Source organism: Panthera leo, chromosome A3 (genome assembly GCF_018350215.1).
Source record: "Panthera leo isolate Ple1 chromosome A3, P.leo_Ple1_pat1.1, whole genome shotgun sequence".
Classification (NCBI taxonomy): domain Eukaryota; kingdom Metazoa; phylum Chordata; class Mammalia; order Carnivora; family Felidae; genus Panthera; species Panthera leo.
In genome coordinates, this window is record NC_056681.1 from 137,433,768 (window position 1) to 137,448,635 (window position 14,868).

The following is a 14,868-nucleotide window of genomic DNA, read 5'->3' on the forward strand; positions in this document are numbered from 1 at the left end:
CGTGGGTCCACGGAAGGAACAGGGGAAACAGACAATGCTAGGTAATCCCTACTGCGAGGTACCCTCAGAAGGCGTTCCTGTCTCAGGAACTGGGATCGCCACACTTTAAAGGAACAAAGGGCTGCAGGTGGTTTGTTTTGGGGACTAAATTACACCCAGAGAGCACAGTAGTTACTGATAAAGATCCGAGGCACAATTCGTGGCTGTGGAATGAACTGCCCACAGATCCGAGACCTTCAGATCCCAGAAGGCACACCGTCGGAGTCCTGCTACATCACAATTCAGAAACGGGAAATGACACGTGACCTTTTGGAAAGGACTATTACCCACTCTATGCCTCGGTTTCCTCATCCGGAAAATACCCAGTTTACATGACGAAAAGACAAGTAGTTAATACGTCCGTAGGATTTTTACACTTTGCAAAGCATTTCCCAAGCATTATGTCATTTCATACAGTAATATATCATTTCCCACTCTCCATGGCTAGCATGTTACATCAGGAAGTCATATACATCAAACTACTTTCAAAAACACAAATCTAAAAAATTATGATTATAAATAAACAGCTATGAAAAAAATTAGGAAACAATTTAAAATTTGGTGATGTTATTGGGTTTTGGGGGGGGCAGAAGGAAATGGTGGGCAAGAAGTAAGACCTATCGAATATCTTCTGCATATTTTAAGTATATTTCAAGAGACAAATTTGACTAGCCGTTTACAACAGGATCATACAAGTACCCGCACCCATGGCCGAATTTCTACAGAATACACACATTGCGATTTCTTCCACATCTACGTGACATACCTTTTTCCTTTGTGCTGTGTCTTAAGGAAAACCTTTTCTTAAAAGACATTCGTGAATTGTCTTCCTGAAATAGAAACAAACCATCAGTGTTAGCTGAAACTTTTCTCTCTGAGCTATAAACAGAGGTCCTCAGGAGCAGAACACTCAGCTACAACCAAACCCTGGGAACTGAAGTTTGCAACAAAGGTTAGTCCCCTGGAGATATCAGCGCACTCGACAATGATTTGCCAAAACATGGCAGCCCGTGCTGGAAGGCCAGCTACCTTTCCACGAAATGGCAGGTGCACCTTTACTCTGGCCTTGCCTGCAAGTCCAGACGGAGACAAATGAAGCCCACGGATCACCACAGATGAGAAAATCTCCCCCCGTCTGACCTCAGGGTCCAGCCCCAGTCTGTTGGATTCTTCACTAAACAGTAGTTCAGGGACCAAGCTGGACACCGGGACCCACAGACCCAGCTCATACACGGATTCCTGTGGGTCACTAAGGTTTTCACCACCAATCACGTCCTCCCCAACACGTCCCATATCAAAAATGAGCCAGCTGTTCTCTGGAATGTGAAGAACTGGAAAGAGAGTCTCTCCTATCCCAACAACAAGACAAAGTGAGATAATGTATGAAATTACAATTTTCTAGAAGTCGTCAGAGAGTTGGGATCACGGGGAAACCAACTAGCCCAGAACTGAAGGACAGACAGATTCCGCCAAGGAGAGACGGGGCCTGAGTGCTGGCTTCCCTGGGGCAGAGCGTGGGAGGAAGACAGGGGTAAGAAGGTTTCAGGCTTGGATCAGAGTGGGTGCGGCAGGCCTGAGGGCACACAGCCAAGGCTCCCTGGACACTTGACTGGTTCCACAGCAAGGGCAGGGAAAACAAGAGGGGCCTGGAGGCACTCGCAGTAACAGAAAAAAAGGAAGCTCTTAAACAGAACACGTCAAAGCAACGTGTCAAAGGGAGCTGGGAGCCGGGCTGAAGGAATTACGGTCCAAAACAGGAACAATGAGAACGACAAATAATGCCACACTGGATTACAGCCCGAAGCAGAAAATAAATAGACAGGAATCCATCACAGTATGAATAAATGCTTGGATAAATAAATAACCAAATCGGAGATAAGAAGCAAATTTTCCTTGTGGGAGAACTCCGAAGAACAGATTCATAGACTAAGCTTTGCCTCCTGGAGGTGGTGGTGAATTCACTTTACTTCCTTTGGAGGTGAGACTTAGCAATTCACTTCCAACACCACAGAGTAGGAAAGGGATGAATGGTAAGTTGACAGAGGAGAATCTGACAAACACTAGGTCACTAAGGAATGAAGGTTGCCATTATTGGGGGCATCACACGAATGTCCCCAGTATGATACCAGGAGGCCACTTCACCTCTATGGCATTCTTTCTAAAACCCCAGCCTGATCGTGAGAAGGCACCACCAGGGGACACATTATGGGGCCTGCCTTAGCCTGATATCAAACCAAACAAAGCCTTCTCGAGAAAACTGCAGACTAATAACCTCGAAAACAGACACAAGGATCTTTCACACATATGACACATCCAATCTAACTATACATAAATAAAGATCTAAAATACATAAAGAAAACAATGTATCAGGAACAGGCGGGAGGCCAACATGGCGCAGCTGCTTAGGGAAAGTGTGTCGGTCTTTATTTAGCAAAGTTAAATATGCTCTTACCCTAAGACCCGGCAATCTCACTCCCGGGGATTTACCCAACCTGTGCGTCAACGTCCAGAGCAGCTCTTTTTAAAACTGCAAAAATCTGGGAACAACCCAATGTCCTTGATCTGGTGAATGGACGAACGCACAACGCTGCATCTGTAGGATGGAATACCACTGAACGAAGAGGGACCGCTGGTTGGTACCTGCAAGACAGGTGAGCCCCGCAGAGGCCGCTTTCAGGCAGCAGACTTGAGCCGTGGAGACCTGAGTAAAGTAGAAGGGCCCACGGTGACGGCCAGGCCGAAAGCCAACACGCTCAGCACGCGACCCAGTTCGAAACAGCCATAGGTCCCAGCCGACCAATGGGCTACATACAACCAGGCCCGGGTACTAGGAAAGGAGAATTCCATACGTCCCCAAGCCTCCTCACTTTCCCCCCTTCACCAGAGCCCCCGCTCCCGACCACCGCCTCCTGGCAGACAGCCTCCCCTTTGCAGTCCCAATGCTGCTCCCTGATAGCACGTTTCAACAAACTTCTATCTCCCTTGTTCTGCCTCAGGTGAGTCCCCTCACAGCCCAGACCGCCGGCCACCGCCCGATCGGTTCACCCCACAAATCCCACACACATCACCGTAAGTGGAAAACACACTCCCAAGAGAACAAACCGCACACTTCTGTTCTGTGACTCTGTGCAAAAGGCAGGACCTCAGGACAGAAAACCCACGGGTGGTGGCCAAGTCATGTGGGAGGGGAGAAAGGACAGGTGGTCGACGACGAGGGACCGAGGGACAAGCGGGAGTGGGGGTGCTGATGTCCCCCACACTGGACTACGTTGCCAGTTACATGACTGCGTGTGTCCCCAACTCCTAGAACACCCCACTGGAAAGGCGAGGGTCACTGTACATAAATTACACCTCAGTCTCTACAAAGGAGAGAAAATGAGCCCAACAAAGGAAGAACGGTATGACGTAGAGACTCGGGTGATTCTTCCCGCCGATCGGAATCATAAAACCAAAGAAATCACTATGTCATTAAAAGCAGCTCTGAGTCCTTGGAAGAGCCAGGGCAGGACAGACGGAAGACGACTCTCTGTCCACGGGGGGGCGGCGGTCCCCTGCGTCTGCCGCTTCTGGCTGCAGAAAATCACAGCTTTTCTGCCCGGGTTGGCAGAAGTTGGCCACTCGGAGCGGCCGAACACCTGGAAATTTAAGGACGCAATTCTGGAAGCGGGGAAGTTGAGGAAGGATGGAGATCCTTCGTCTGGGTGGAAAGCCTGCCGCGCTCTCTTGCTCGCCGCTAACTGTGTCCGTTTGTCAAAACCCCCGGATCGCCGTGGGTGTAAACTATACCTCAACAACACCGCTAAAAACAGATTCACTCTCGGAGGAAACGAACCTCAGGACAATACCTCTGGTGCTGGTGAGCCGAGCCTGCGAGAAGGGGTCCGCACAGCCACCTTTACAACGGCAGAAGGAGCAGAGGACACGGGAATCCGGGGGCTCAGAGCACGCCCCCCGTGACCTGAGATCTAGAATGCCCAAAACAGCGCTTGACGTCATATGACGTCACAAGGCCACGTGTGCAAGTTCACGTGCTCTGCCCGCGGGAAAGTGTGTCCCCCCTGGGAGTCCACTGGTGCAATTCCAGCAAGTTTCCCTCTGCCTCTTGCCCACGAGCTGGTCGGGAGCGAGCAAACAGACAACAGGAGGAACTTCTATTGCCACAGAGAGAGAAGGCAGGGAAAACCATACAAAGTTCACAGGAGACCCCAGAAAGCACAGCGGGAGCCGCTTTGCGAACAGACAGAAGCCTGGGGGCTCGCTCCTCTCTGGAAACACCAAACGACACAGCAAAGGGATTTGCCGTGTGCAAAATGAAGGCTGGTTCATCAGGAGACAGGATTTTCAAAATGAAGAAATTGTGGCTTAACTACAGAGGCATCGCATAGAGGGAAAATCGCTTTTGCAAAACTCAGCATGGCTTAAAAATGAGAGATAAGTGAGATATTTCTAGATTTGCATTTGATCACTGTTCTCACTAAAACTGTTCAGTGCAGCCCGCAGCATCCCTGAAAGCGTGTGGTAAGCAATTCGTAAGTCCTCATACCGTCTCTAAGATTCAACACAAAAACTTATTTGCAAAAACCTAGTCACTTCCTTTAAAAATATCATAAATACATAAAATACAGAAACACATAAAACATTTCACAGAAGCACGGGGCTAGAAACACAAACCCAAAAGGACACATTCACTCTTCGCCACTCGTCAGGGTCTCTAGGAGCACACGCGTCACACCGCTCCGCGGCCCCTGCGTTACTCTGACCCGGTGCGTGCCTTTTCTGGCTTAACCCACCTGTAACTTCCACTCTCTCCTGCCCAAAATGCCTTCTGGAGACTAAGCAGAAAGAATAAAGGATACATCGCTAATCATCAGCTCTGCCTGTGACTTTGTGGGGTTGGAGTAGGGACATCTCACGTAGGCGAGGTGACTTGCCTTGATTGTCATCCATAGTATTGACAAGGAAAAAAATGTTAACTCGACACATGTCAGTGATTGCTTTGATCCCCACTTCAGTTCCTATTTCCAAGTTTTGAATAACAATCCAGTCTTCTTCAAATAGTCCCAGAAAGAAAACGTCACGAATAATTCAATAAAATTCCCTAAGAGACCAGAAGTGGGGGTAAATAACACCATGAAAATCTCACCAGAAAGGGCTCTTCAGCTGCAATTTCAGCCCAGGTAGAAAAGCACTCTGAAATTAGGCTGTTTTTTAAATGTCCGTCGTAACAATGAATCGCCCTCGCACATCGTGTGCATTCCTCCTCTTCTCTGGGATGAAGGAAAGGAGAGTTTTTAAACCAAATACTTACATTTGATACCAAAATTATTTCCTGGGAACACGGCAGGATTTTGGTAAATAGTGATGATAAGGTATTAACGATGGCCTCTTGGAAAAATCGAGTGCGAGCAAGATAAGAAAAAACGCAAGGCCGCAGGACACACAAATCAATGTACAGAAGTCCACTGCATTTCTACACGCTAACAATGAAGCAGCAGAATGAGAAATTAAGAAAACAATCCCACTTACAACGGCACCAAAAAAATAATAAAACACCTAGGAATAAACCTAACTAAAGAGGTGAAAGGCCTGTACCCTGACAACTATAAAACACTGATGAGAGGTGTTGACGATGACACAGATGGAAAGATATTCCACACTCAGGGGTTAGAAGAACAAATATTATTAGAATGTCTATACTACCCAAAGCAATCTATAGATTTAATGTATGGCACTGGAACAAAAATAGACACATAGATGCGCAGAACAGATCGTATATGTGAGTTAGATAGAGAGCTCAGAAACAATCCCACAATTATATAGTTAATTAAATTTCAACGATAGGACACAGGACTATACAATGGGAAAAAGACAGTCTCTTCAACAAATGGTGCTGGGAAAGCTGCACGGCAACATGCAAAAGAATGAAACTGGACCACTTTCTTTCACCTACATGAAAATACACTCAAAATGGGTTAAAGACCAAAATGTGAGTCCTGAAACCATAAAAATCCTAGAAGAGAGCACAGGTAGTAATCTCTCTGCCCTCGGCCGCAGCAGCTTTTTTCTAGGTATGTCTCCTGAGGCAAGGGAAACTAAAGCAAAAATAAACTCCTGGGACTACATCAAAATAAAATCTTTTGCAAAGTGAAGGAAACAATCAACAAAACTAAATGACAACCTACTGAATGGGAGAAGATATTTGCAGATGGCATATCTGATAAAGGGTTAGTATCCAAAATATATAAAAAAAAACTGATACAACTCAACACTCAAAAAACAAATAATCCAATTAAAAATGGGCAGAAGACACGAACAGACATTCCTCCAAAGAAGACTTATAAATGGCCAACAGACACATGAAAAGATGTTCAACATCACTGATCGTCGGGGAAATACAAATCAAAACCACACTGAGATGCCACCTCACACCTGTCAGAATGGCTGAAGTCAGCAACACAAGAAACAACAAATATTGTGAAGATGTGGGGGAAAAAGGAACCTTCGTGCACTGTTGGTGGGAATGCAAACTGGAGTAGCCACTCTGGAAAACAGTATGGCGGCTCCTCAAAAAGTTAAAAATAGAACTACCCTACGACCCAGCAATTGTACTACTGGACATTTATCCCCAAAATACAAAAACACATTCAAAGGGATACCTGCACCTCTATGTGTACTGCAGCATTATCTACAATAGCCAAATTATGGAAACAGCCCGAGTGTCCATTGATTGATGAATAAAGAAGTGGTATAATATATACAGTGGAATATTATTCAACCATAAAAAAGAACGAAATCTTGAAACAACATGGATGGAGGTAGAGAATATATCGCTAAGTGAAATAGGCCAGTCAGAGAAAGACAGATACCGTATGATTTCACTCACATGCGGAATTTAAGAAGCAAAACAAATGAACAAAGGGGGAAAAGAGAGACAAACCAAAAAACAGACTCTTAAGTATGGAGAACAGACAGATGGTTACCAGAGGGGAGGTGGGGGGGAGGGGGAACGGGTGAAATTTTTAAAAACATTATTCACTGGGGAAATGGCAGGATTTCAGTAAATGTTAATGATAACAAAATCACTACGATCTCTTAGAAGAATCAAGAACAGGCAAGATAAGAAAATGTTTCCACAAAATGCACCTGCTCCTGCTGAGTCCCTCCCTCGCAGATTCGCTGTCATCCTCAAGGTGGAGTTTTTAAAACCAGAAGCCAGGAAACAAAATAGGGGATAACACACGCAAGAGACTAGACGGGGATCCTCAGTAAGTCAGGCGTGATGGAGGAAAAGGGGGCAGATGGCTCCTCTCGAAAGATGGGTAGAGATTTCAGCTGAAGAGACAGAAAATAAATGTCGATCCTCATTTCAAGGGTCTATTTCCCGAAAATGTGAAATGTTAGCCAACCACCAGTTACCTTTTGAGCACCTACTATGTGCCCTGGGTTCCGCCAGTCACTGCCGAGGGCTAGGGGGAAGGCAGGGTGTGCTCTTCACGGTCCTCCTGAGGGACTAATGAACAAATAGGAAGTGCGTGCCCAGTGAGACAGCAAATAATGAAGGTATAATGTTAATAACCACATATACTAACCTTGTTCATACGGAGTAAGCCATACAGGATTTCAAAAACTACCAAAGGTTGGAGGGGTCAAAGGTGGTTTCACAAAAGTGGTCAGACTTGGGTAAGGACGATAACGGTTTTGGAAAGAGCAGTGACATAGTTAAACCAGAAGACATGGGCAGAGGCAAACAGAGTCAGGGGAACTGTGTGAAGCCAGGAGTTGACCCACGTCGACCAGCACTGAGGCAGCAGAGCCAGAGGGAAGACTCGGGGAACAGGGCATCGGAAAGGAGCACTGGCCAAGTGGTGCCCCTTCAAGGAAGAACAGAGGTGCCATTGACGGAGACACGAAGGAACTGAGCGGCATTCAGGACGTGTCTTATTTGAGGGGACATCTACGTGGAAATGAAGAGGCTCGCGAAAAATCACAACATTCTATGTGATCTGAGGGCCTAGAAGAATTGAGGTCATCCAAGGTTCCATTAAGGACAAGGGACCAAAATGGCATTTGGAAACAGCAGGGGGACGGGGTGGGGGAGGTCAGCACAACTGAAATGATCTCGGCCATCAGGGTAAACTCCCTGCGAGGGGAGCAGCAGAGAGAAGGGCCACAGCGACAGAACATGAGGTCTCTCTCGAGGGTGGGCCAAGACGGAGAAGCCAACAGGCTGCTAAGGACGGGAGAGTGTCAGGCCATGCAATGGAACGGAGGCTTTTGATGACCGAGGGGTTGATGGGCAGGGTCAAAATCAAAATCGAAGGATAGAGCAGGTGAGAAAGGATCGTCGAATCCACCCATCGCAGATGGGCAGCTATGGGGGACTGGGGTGGTGGCCGTGCCTCAAGGGGCCGCCAAGGAACCAGAGGGAGAAAGCGGAAGGATTTCGTGTGGACCGTTGGTGTGGCACGCCCAACACGGAAGCAGCCGCAGCAGACTTCACACGGAGCGATCCACATCGGTCTGTGCCCGACGGCCAGGACGACCTCTCAAAGCAGACACCTCTGCTGACTGGAGAGCAGGACAGACACGCACGCACGAGGGAGAGATCAATGACACAGGCAAGGCAGACAGAAATTGTAGTGCGGCGGCCCTCGCAAGTGGAGGGATTGGGGAGAAGGATGGGGGATGGGTTCATTTAGGAAAGAAGGGGACGTCTCTTCCTGTGAGGCTTGAAGCAGCGGTCTGACCTACAGGCGACGTGGAGATACTGACCAAGAGGCGGTCCTAGACGTGTCTCCAGGCCCCAACGGCCACCCCTACCTTGCTCGCATCCAGAGGAGCCACACCTGACCCCCATCCCAGAATTCCGAAAATTACCAGAAGCCGCTGAGGGGTCCCCTTCTAGAAACACACGGGTTGCCTGAGATAGATGCTGCTGCCATGACAGCAGTCCGCTTGGAAAGGAGGAGAAAACTCAGTCCTCGGACGTACGGATGAAGCTCTCGACTAGATCCCTGTCACCCAGAAGACGCAAGTGGGCCCCCTGATCCTTCGAGGGCTTGAGGAAGAGCAAGCAAAACTGTGTGGACCACAAAGCAAGCTTCGTCTCCACAGCCTGCAGCCTTCCTGCAGGACGCAGGAGAGCAGCCATTCGTGTCGGATGACAAAGTCTCGTCCCACTGTGTCTGAACTTGGCAAAGAGCCTTGTGCAACTCAACGGGCTCTGAATGCAGAGCCCGACCTCCCGGGATATCTGGAATCGGCTTTAGACACGCGTACTGCAAGGGGGGAAATCAGCACGAATCACAGCATTGACAGAAGCAGAGATGTTTCCACTTACTCCCCAGTAACATGAAAGGACTGGGAAAGAATCTTTGCCAGGGGTGCTTTCTGCTCGGACGTTAGGATCCCAGAGACCCGGCATGTTCCAGGGACGGACCGCCCGGGCACGGAGCCAGCTGCTGGCCTGACGCAGCCCTACCGGTCAGGTGCAGGTGCTTGGGCTTCAGGACACACGTTGGGTCGGTGGCAACACAGAATGTTGAGGGAATTTCACACGGGCTTCTGATTCAGAGGGTGGAACCGAAGGACCTTTAGGAGCGTTTCACTCTGCCCCAAATAGACACATGGTTTGTTCAAACTCATGTGCATTCCGTGCCCGCGATATTTACCAATCTGTGAAACTTACGGCATTTCGACGTGAGGTACAACTTTCCTTTTTTGATTTATCGCAAGTTCCAAAAAGAGGCCTGCCTTTCCCCCACTCATTCTGTTTACAAGCAGAAAATGTGAATTTTATCTGTAGAACTTTTTTTTTGCATTGCCACAGATTCTCCTCCCTCAGTACCAGTGTAGACAAGCCACGATGATGAACAAATCCAGAGCTCGCCTTGACCTGACCGACTCAGCATCGCACGGCCTCACGGACGGCGTCTCCGTGTGACCTCAAGAGCAGCCCTCGGCTCTGAGTTACAGGCACCTACTATTTCTCATCCCAGCTCTCTCTAGGGGAAAAGCTGCCGGGTTCACAGGACACGTGTGGAATCAAGAGACAAGGCCCCCGAACAACGTCACTGTCGATTCAAAGTGCCCGTGGGCTTTCCGGCTCCTTTCCTCTTCCTGCTTCTGATTTTCTTTTCTCCAACATACTCATGGGAGGAGATATTTTTTCCTCCAAAAGACGGCTGTCAATTTTGGGTAACTAAGTAACACATTCACCTAAAAGTACCTTCCTGGGGTGCGGTAGAGGCAGTCAGTTAAGGTTTCTCATTAAGCTTTCGCAGAAACGAGAATTTTAAATGCTCTTTCTGTGTCTGAACATTATATCTATGTCACGTCTGTGTTTCACAAGCCTAACCTCCAGGTTGCTTGGTACCATCCCACACACTGTAAGTTGACCACTTAAGTTCTCATAATGAGACATAATTTATACACGTTAAAAGTTAGAGACGGCATCTCTATAACTCATGTGGAAAACCAAGTAAATATGAACAAAAAGCTTTCCTTTTGCGACTGCAGTGGCTTGTGCACATTTTGATAAAAAGCCGTCCTCCCGAGGCCAGCAGGAGAGAGGGGAGAAACTGGCCGCGATGCCCTCACTCCAGGTCTGGGCTCACAGCCGAGGGGACCACCTCGCTTAACGCAGGAAAACCCTCTCCCCGGCCCATTTCTTCTACGTAAGCATTACAAGTTGGGCACAAAGTTCTGTTAAATTCCTTGCTCTCACCCCACAGGAGGTACCTCTGCTGATTAAGAGTTTGTCCCAAGCAAAGTCCTGGTGCTGTTCTCGTCTATGTCCCAGGAGATGTCCCAGGAGATGTCTCCAAGTAAAAGGTCTGTCCATCTGCTGAAAATCAATTTTCTGTAACAGCTCGCATTGCCAGCGACTGGTGGATGAGAAAACACGCTAATAAGCGAACAGCCGAGAACCGGCTGCTGAGAAACAGGACACATACCTGAGCATCTCCTTGAACTTGACCTCCCTTCCCTGCATGGTGACAAGGGTGACGGACACATACCCTGGGACCCACCGAGAGCCAGAGGGAGCTGGGGACACAGTCAGACCCATGCCTGGGGCGGTCCTGCCAGAGACAGCAGCTGGGGGAAGTCGCCCTGTCCCTACCTTCCTGGGAGGGGGGGCCCACCGCTCACACGGGGCTGGGAGAGGCGCAAGGACAGGCAGGCCCCGAGGGGATCAGGAGGGTCCTCAGCCCAGGAGCCGAGCGTGGACGTTTCCGAGATGAAAGGCATCATGGAAGATACTGGCCTGCACCTGCTGGTGTCCTTTCCCAGCCTCGCGGAGGTGTGACGGACAAGTAACAATTGTGGACATTTAGGTAGGACAACGCCATGGTTTTTCAGGAGTACCACTGTGCAATGGTGACCACGGTCAAGTTACTGAGCACATCACCTCGCAGAGACACCTGCTTTGAGCGTGTGGCGAGAACACGTAAGATCTCCTCTCGGGTGAACGAGACCGCGTCGCTGGCCACAGTCTCTGAGCTACGCGTTAGATCCCTGGGGCTTTACGCCTCTTCTAACCCGCTCGTCCTCCTCCACTTTCTCCTTCTCTAGACAGGAAGGAAGCCATTTCAACTTCTCCTCCAGGTCCCTAACCACAGTGTCTAAAATTGTCATCAATTCAACAAGAGCGTCTCAGTGAAGAATACATGAAAACACATCTTCAATACCTTCTGTCTTATTAATGAAGAGCGTTATATACATAGAGTTGAACATAAAGCATCTTCTCTATCTCAAAGGAAAAATTCCCCTTTGTGCTCGAATCCAAATGATTCTCCTACGTATAGAGGAACCCAAGCCTTATTTTTGTAGAACTAAGTCATTCTCTAAAAATGTCATTACTTAATATTTAATTCGCCATATCCCACTTAGCATTATCGATGACTCACACTTAGCTTTCGAGACTCTAGCGCTGATCAATATGAACCTTGTCTCTCAGAGAAGCAATAAAGGACTTCGCTGTAGTGACAAAACGGTATGAAGATAATAAAGAGAAAAAAAACGGTAAAGATACTGGGCAAGCAATGAATTTCAAAAATCAATTAAAGAATCAATGCTGGCTTTCATTTTGTCACAAAAACCTGAGTCAGAGACAATGTGAGATCAAAAATGCCCTGGTTTTATTGGCATTTCTGGCAACGTTAATTAAATGAAAACCCTCTACGGACTGACTGATAACGCACACAACGAGAACAAAGCGCTGTCGCGGGTTTGCGAATCCACTGGCTGTGGCAAGATCCTCACCCGGCGATTCCAGCAGGAGCTGCAAGCGACGGAAAATGCGTCACGCCCTGTGCCTGGCATTTTTAAGTATGTTAAGTCATTTAAATATGATTTGTGTCAGTTGATATAAACCATCACTATAATTACTTTTCAAACGGGCTCCCTGTTTGTCACTCATTTGATAGCTAGAAACGTGTCAACTACTCACTTTTCTTATCTGACCTTGTCTGGCATGAAGGCCACTGTTTCCCAAACTCGGGAACCACGTAGGGCAGCGAGCTTGTAAGGGGAAGTGGCCAAGTTCCCTGGACACTTGATCCTCAATGAATGTTCGAAGCACAACATGAGATGGGGTGGAGTCATAATGACAAGAAAACCGGAAAACAAAATAGAACATGCATCTTTTCCTTTTCTTTTTAAGAAAATAAGCACACATTTATCGATGATACATAACTCCTATTCTGTAACTATGGGATGAAAATCACCCACTCTTTATTTTGTTTTTCCATTTTCTTATGACTCCACCCAAATTCGTACCATGTTCTGAAACTTCCAATTTTTCAACAACATGAACACTGAAGACGGGAAGTGACAAGAGGGCCAAGTCTCTCCCTGTCTGTCTCTCAGGCCAAATTCTAGTCCTACAATGCCCAGGCTCATTGAGTTAAGAATTTTTTGAACATGGGCGCCTGGGTGGCTCTGTTGGTTAAGTGGCCAACTTCAGCTCAGGTCATGATCTCACGGTTTGTGAGTTCGAGCCTCACGTCGGGCTCTGTGCTGATAGCTCAGAGCCTGGAGCCGGTTTCAGACTCTGTGTCTCCCTCTCTCTCTGCCCCTCCCCTGCTCACGCTCTGTCTGTCTCTCAATAATAAATAGATGTTAAAAAAAAAATGGTTCAATAGCCAGCATACAGCACACCTGGGTAGCTCAGTTGGTTGAGCGTCCAACTCTTGGTCTCTGCTGAGGTCATGATCTCACAGTTTGTGAGTTCGAGCCCCACATCGGGTTTCGCACCAACAGTGGGGAGCCTGCTTGGGATGCTTTCTCTCTGCCCCTCCCCCACTCTCTCTCTCTCTCAAAATAAACAGCTAAACAAATAAATAAAATAGCCAGCATAGTTGCCGAAAACAGAAAACACTAAGAAATGACCAGATTGGGCGATTCCAACGCATCTTGGGAGAGGTGACTGGTGAACGGGTCGAAGACGCGGCATTGGAAAAAAACGACAACAGGCCAGCAACGTAAGCTCAGAAGTATGAGAAGTGACACCACATGCTCCGGGAGAAGCAGGGGCCAGCCCCCAGCCACAGGGCAAGAGTGGGGCTCAGGCTGGAAAACGCACTGGCACCCCACAAAGTCGCTCACACCTGCACAGCCAGGCATCACCTGACCACCCACCACTTCCTTCACCAGTGCCCTGTTTCTTCCACTGCCAGCATCATCCTCACCACGAACCTGCCGGAACACGTTAGCACCTCGTTGTGCGGAAGACACGAGCCTTGCCACTTAGAGACGTGCTCTAATCCCAGCCAAGGGCAAGGACCCTACAGGTTATTTGTCTCCAGACAAAATGATTCTGAGCGCTTCATCCCCAGATCGGAGCCGGGATAGCAGATTCTCAGTGGACCCTCATCGACAGGATGTTTCCGTTTATAGGCGTTAAGATTTTATCAGAAGAGGTGACACTCAGATATACATATTTTATATACAGTTTAATATATAATAACAGATATCAAAGTTTGCATATATCTCAAGGAAAAGAGTTAGTAACTAACAGACACAAGTTCTATTCAGATGTTGTTTGATATCATTTTTTTTCTTGCTTTTCCAAAGGGCTACAACATAAATGCTCCACAGGCAGACAGAGCCTGCTGTTTTCCCATCACATTTAACACAGAATGCTCAACAATTTCGCGGTGTGGACCATGCATTTGAAAGGACTCTGCCCCTCATCTCGTCGTACACAACATTGTCATAAAACACACACAATGGGGACGCCTGGGTGGTTCAGTCTGCTAAGCGCCTGACTCTTGATCTCAGCTCAGGTCATGATCTCACGGTCATGAGTTCAAGCCCCACATTAGGCTCTGTGCTGACAGCCTGGAGCCCGCTTGGGATTCTCTGTCTTCCTCTCTCTCTCTGCCCCTCCCCCACTCGTGCTCTTTCTCTCTCAAAATAAATAAATAAACTTTAAACACACACACACACACACACACACACACACACACACACACACACACAGAGAACATATCTCTAAAGGGCCATAGACCATTTTATAAACTGATGAGTGCATATGCCAAAAAGTAGCAAATTTAAGGCACTTTTTTTTACTGATAGCATAGCACACTTATCAATCACTTTATGCTTGATATTTGAAGCCTTTGAGAAAAAAATGTCACAATTATCATTTCATCCCCTTACACACTCTGCACCTGGAACTTGTCACTATGGCAACCTGTCCTGATGCCTCTAAATCAGAAGCGATCTGTGTGTTCATATTATCTCCTAAAATGCAAAACCGAAACAAAACCACCAAATGCACCGCCAGAGCATTCCAAATGTTCTTTGGTACATTTCAGAGAGTTA

General features: G+C 47.7%; 1 protein-coding gene across 11 annotated transcripts in view; it reads right to left on the reverse strand.

The window, feature by feature from the left end:
• The window catches only part of DCDC2C (doublecortin domain containing 2C), a 111,660-nt gene that overhangs the window by 40,640 nt on the left and 56,152 nt on the right, over positions 1-14,868 (reverse strand). For 7 of the 11 annotated variants that reach the window (XM_042933752.1, XM_042933755.1, XM_042933754.1 and 4 more), the window contains one exon: positions 806-869. The exons of the other annotated variants lie outside the window; for them this stretch is intronic. In XM_042933752.1, the coding sequence (XP_042789686.1) occupies positions 806-869 (64 nt within the window). Of the gene's footprint in view, positions 1-805; positions 870-14,868 lie in introns of those variants that run through there. 11 annotated transcript variants of the gene reach the window in all.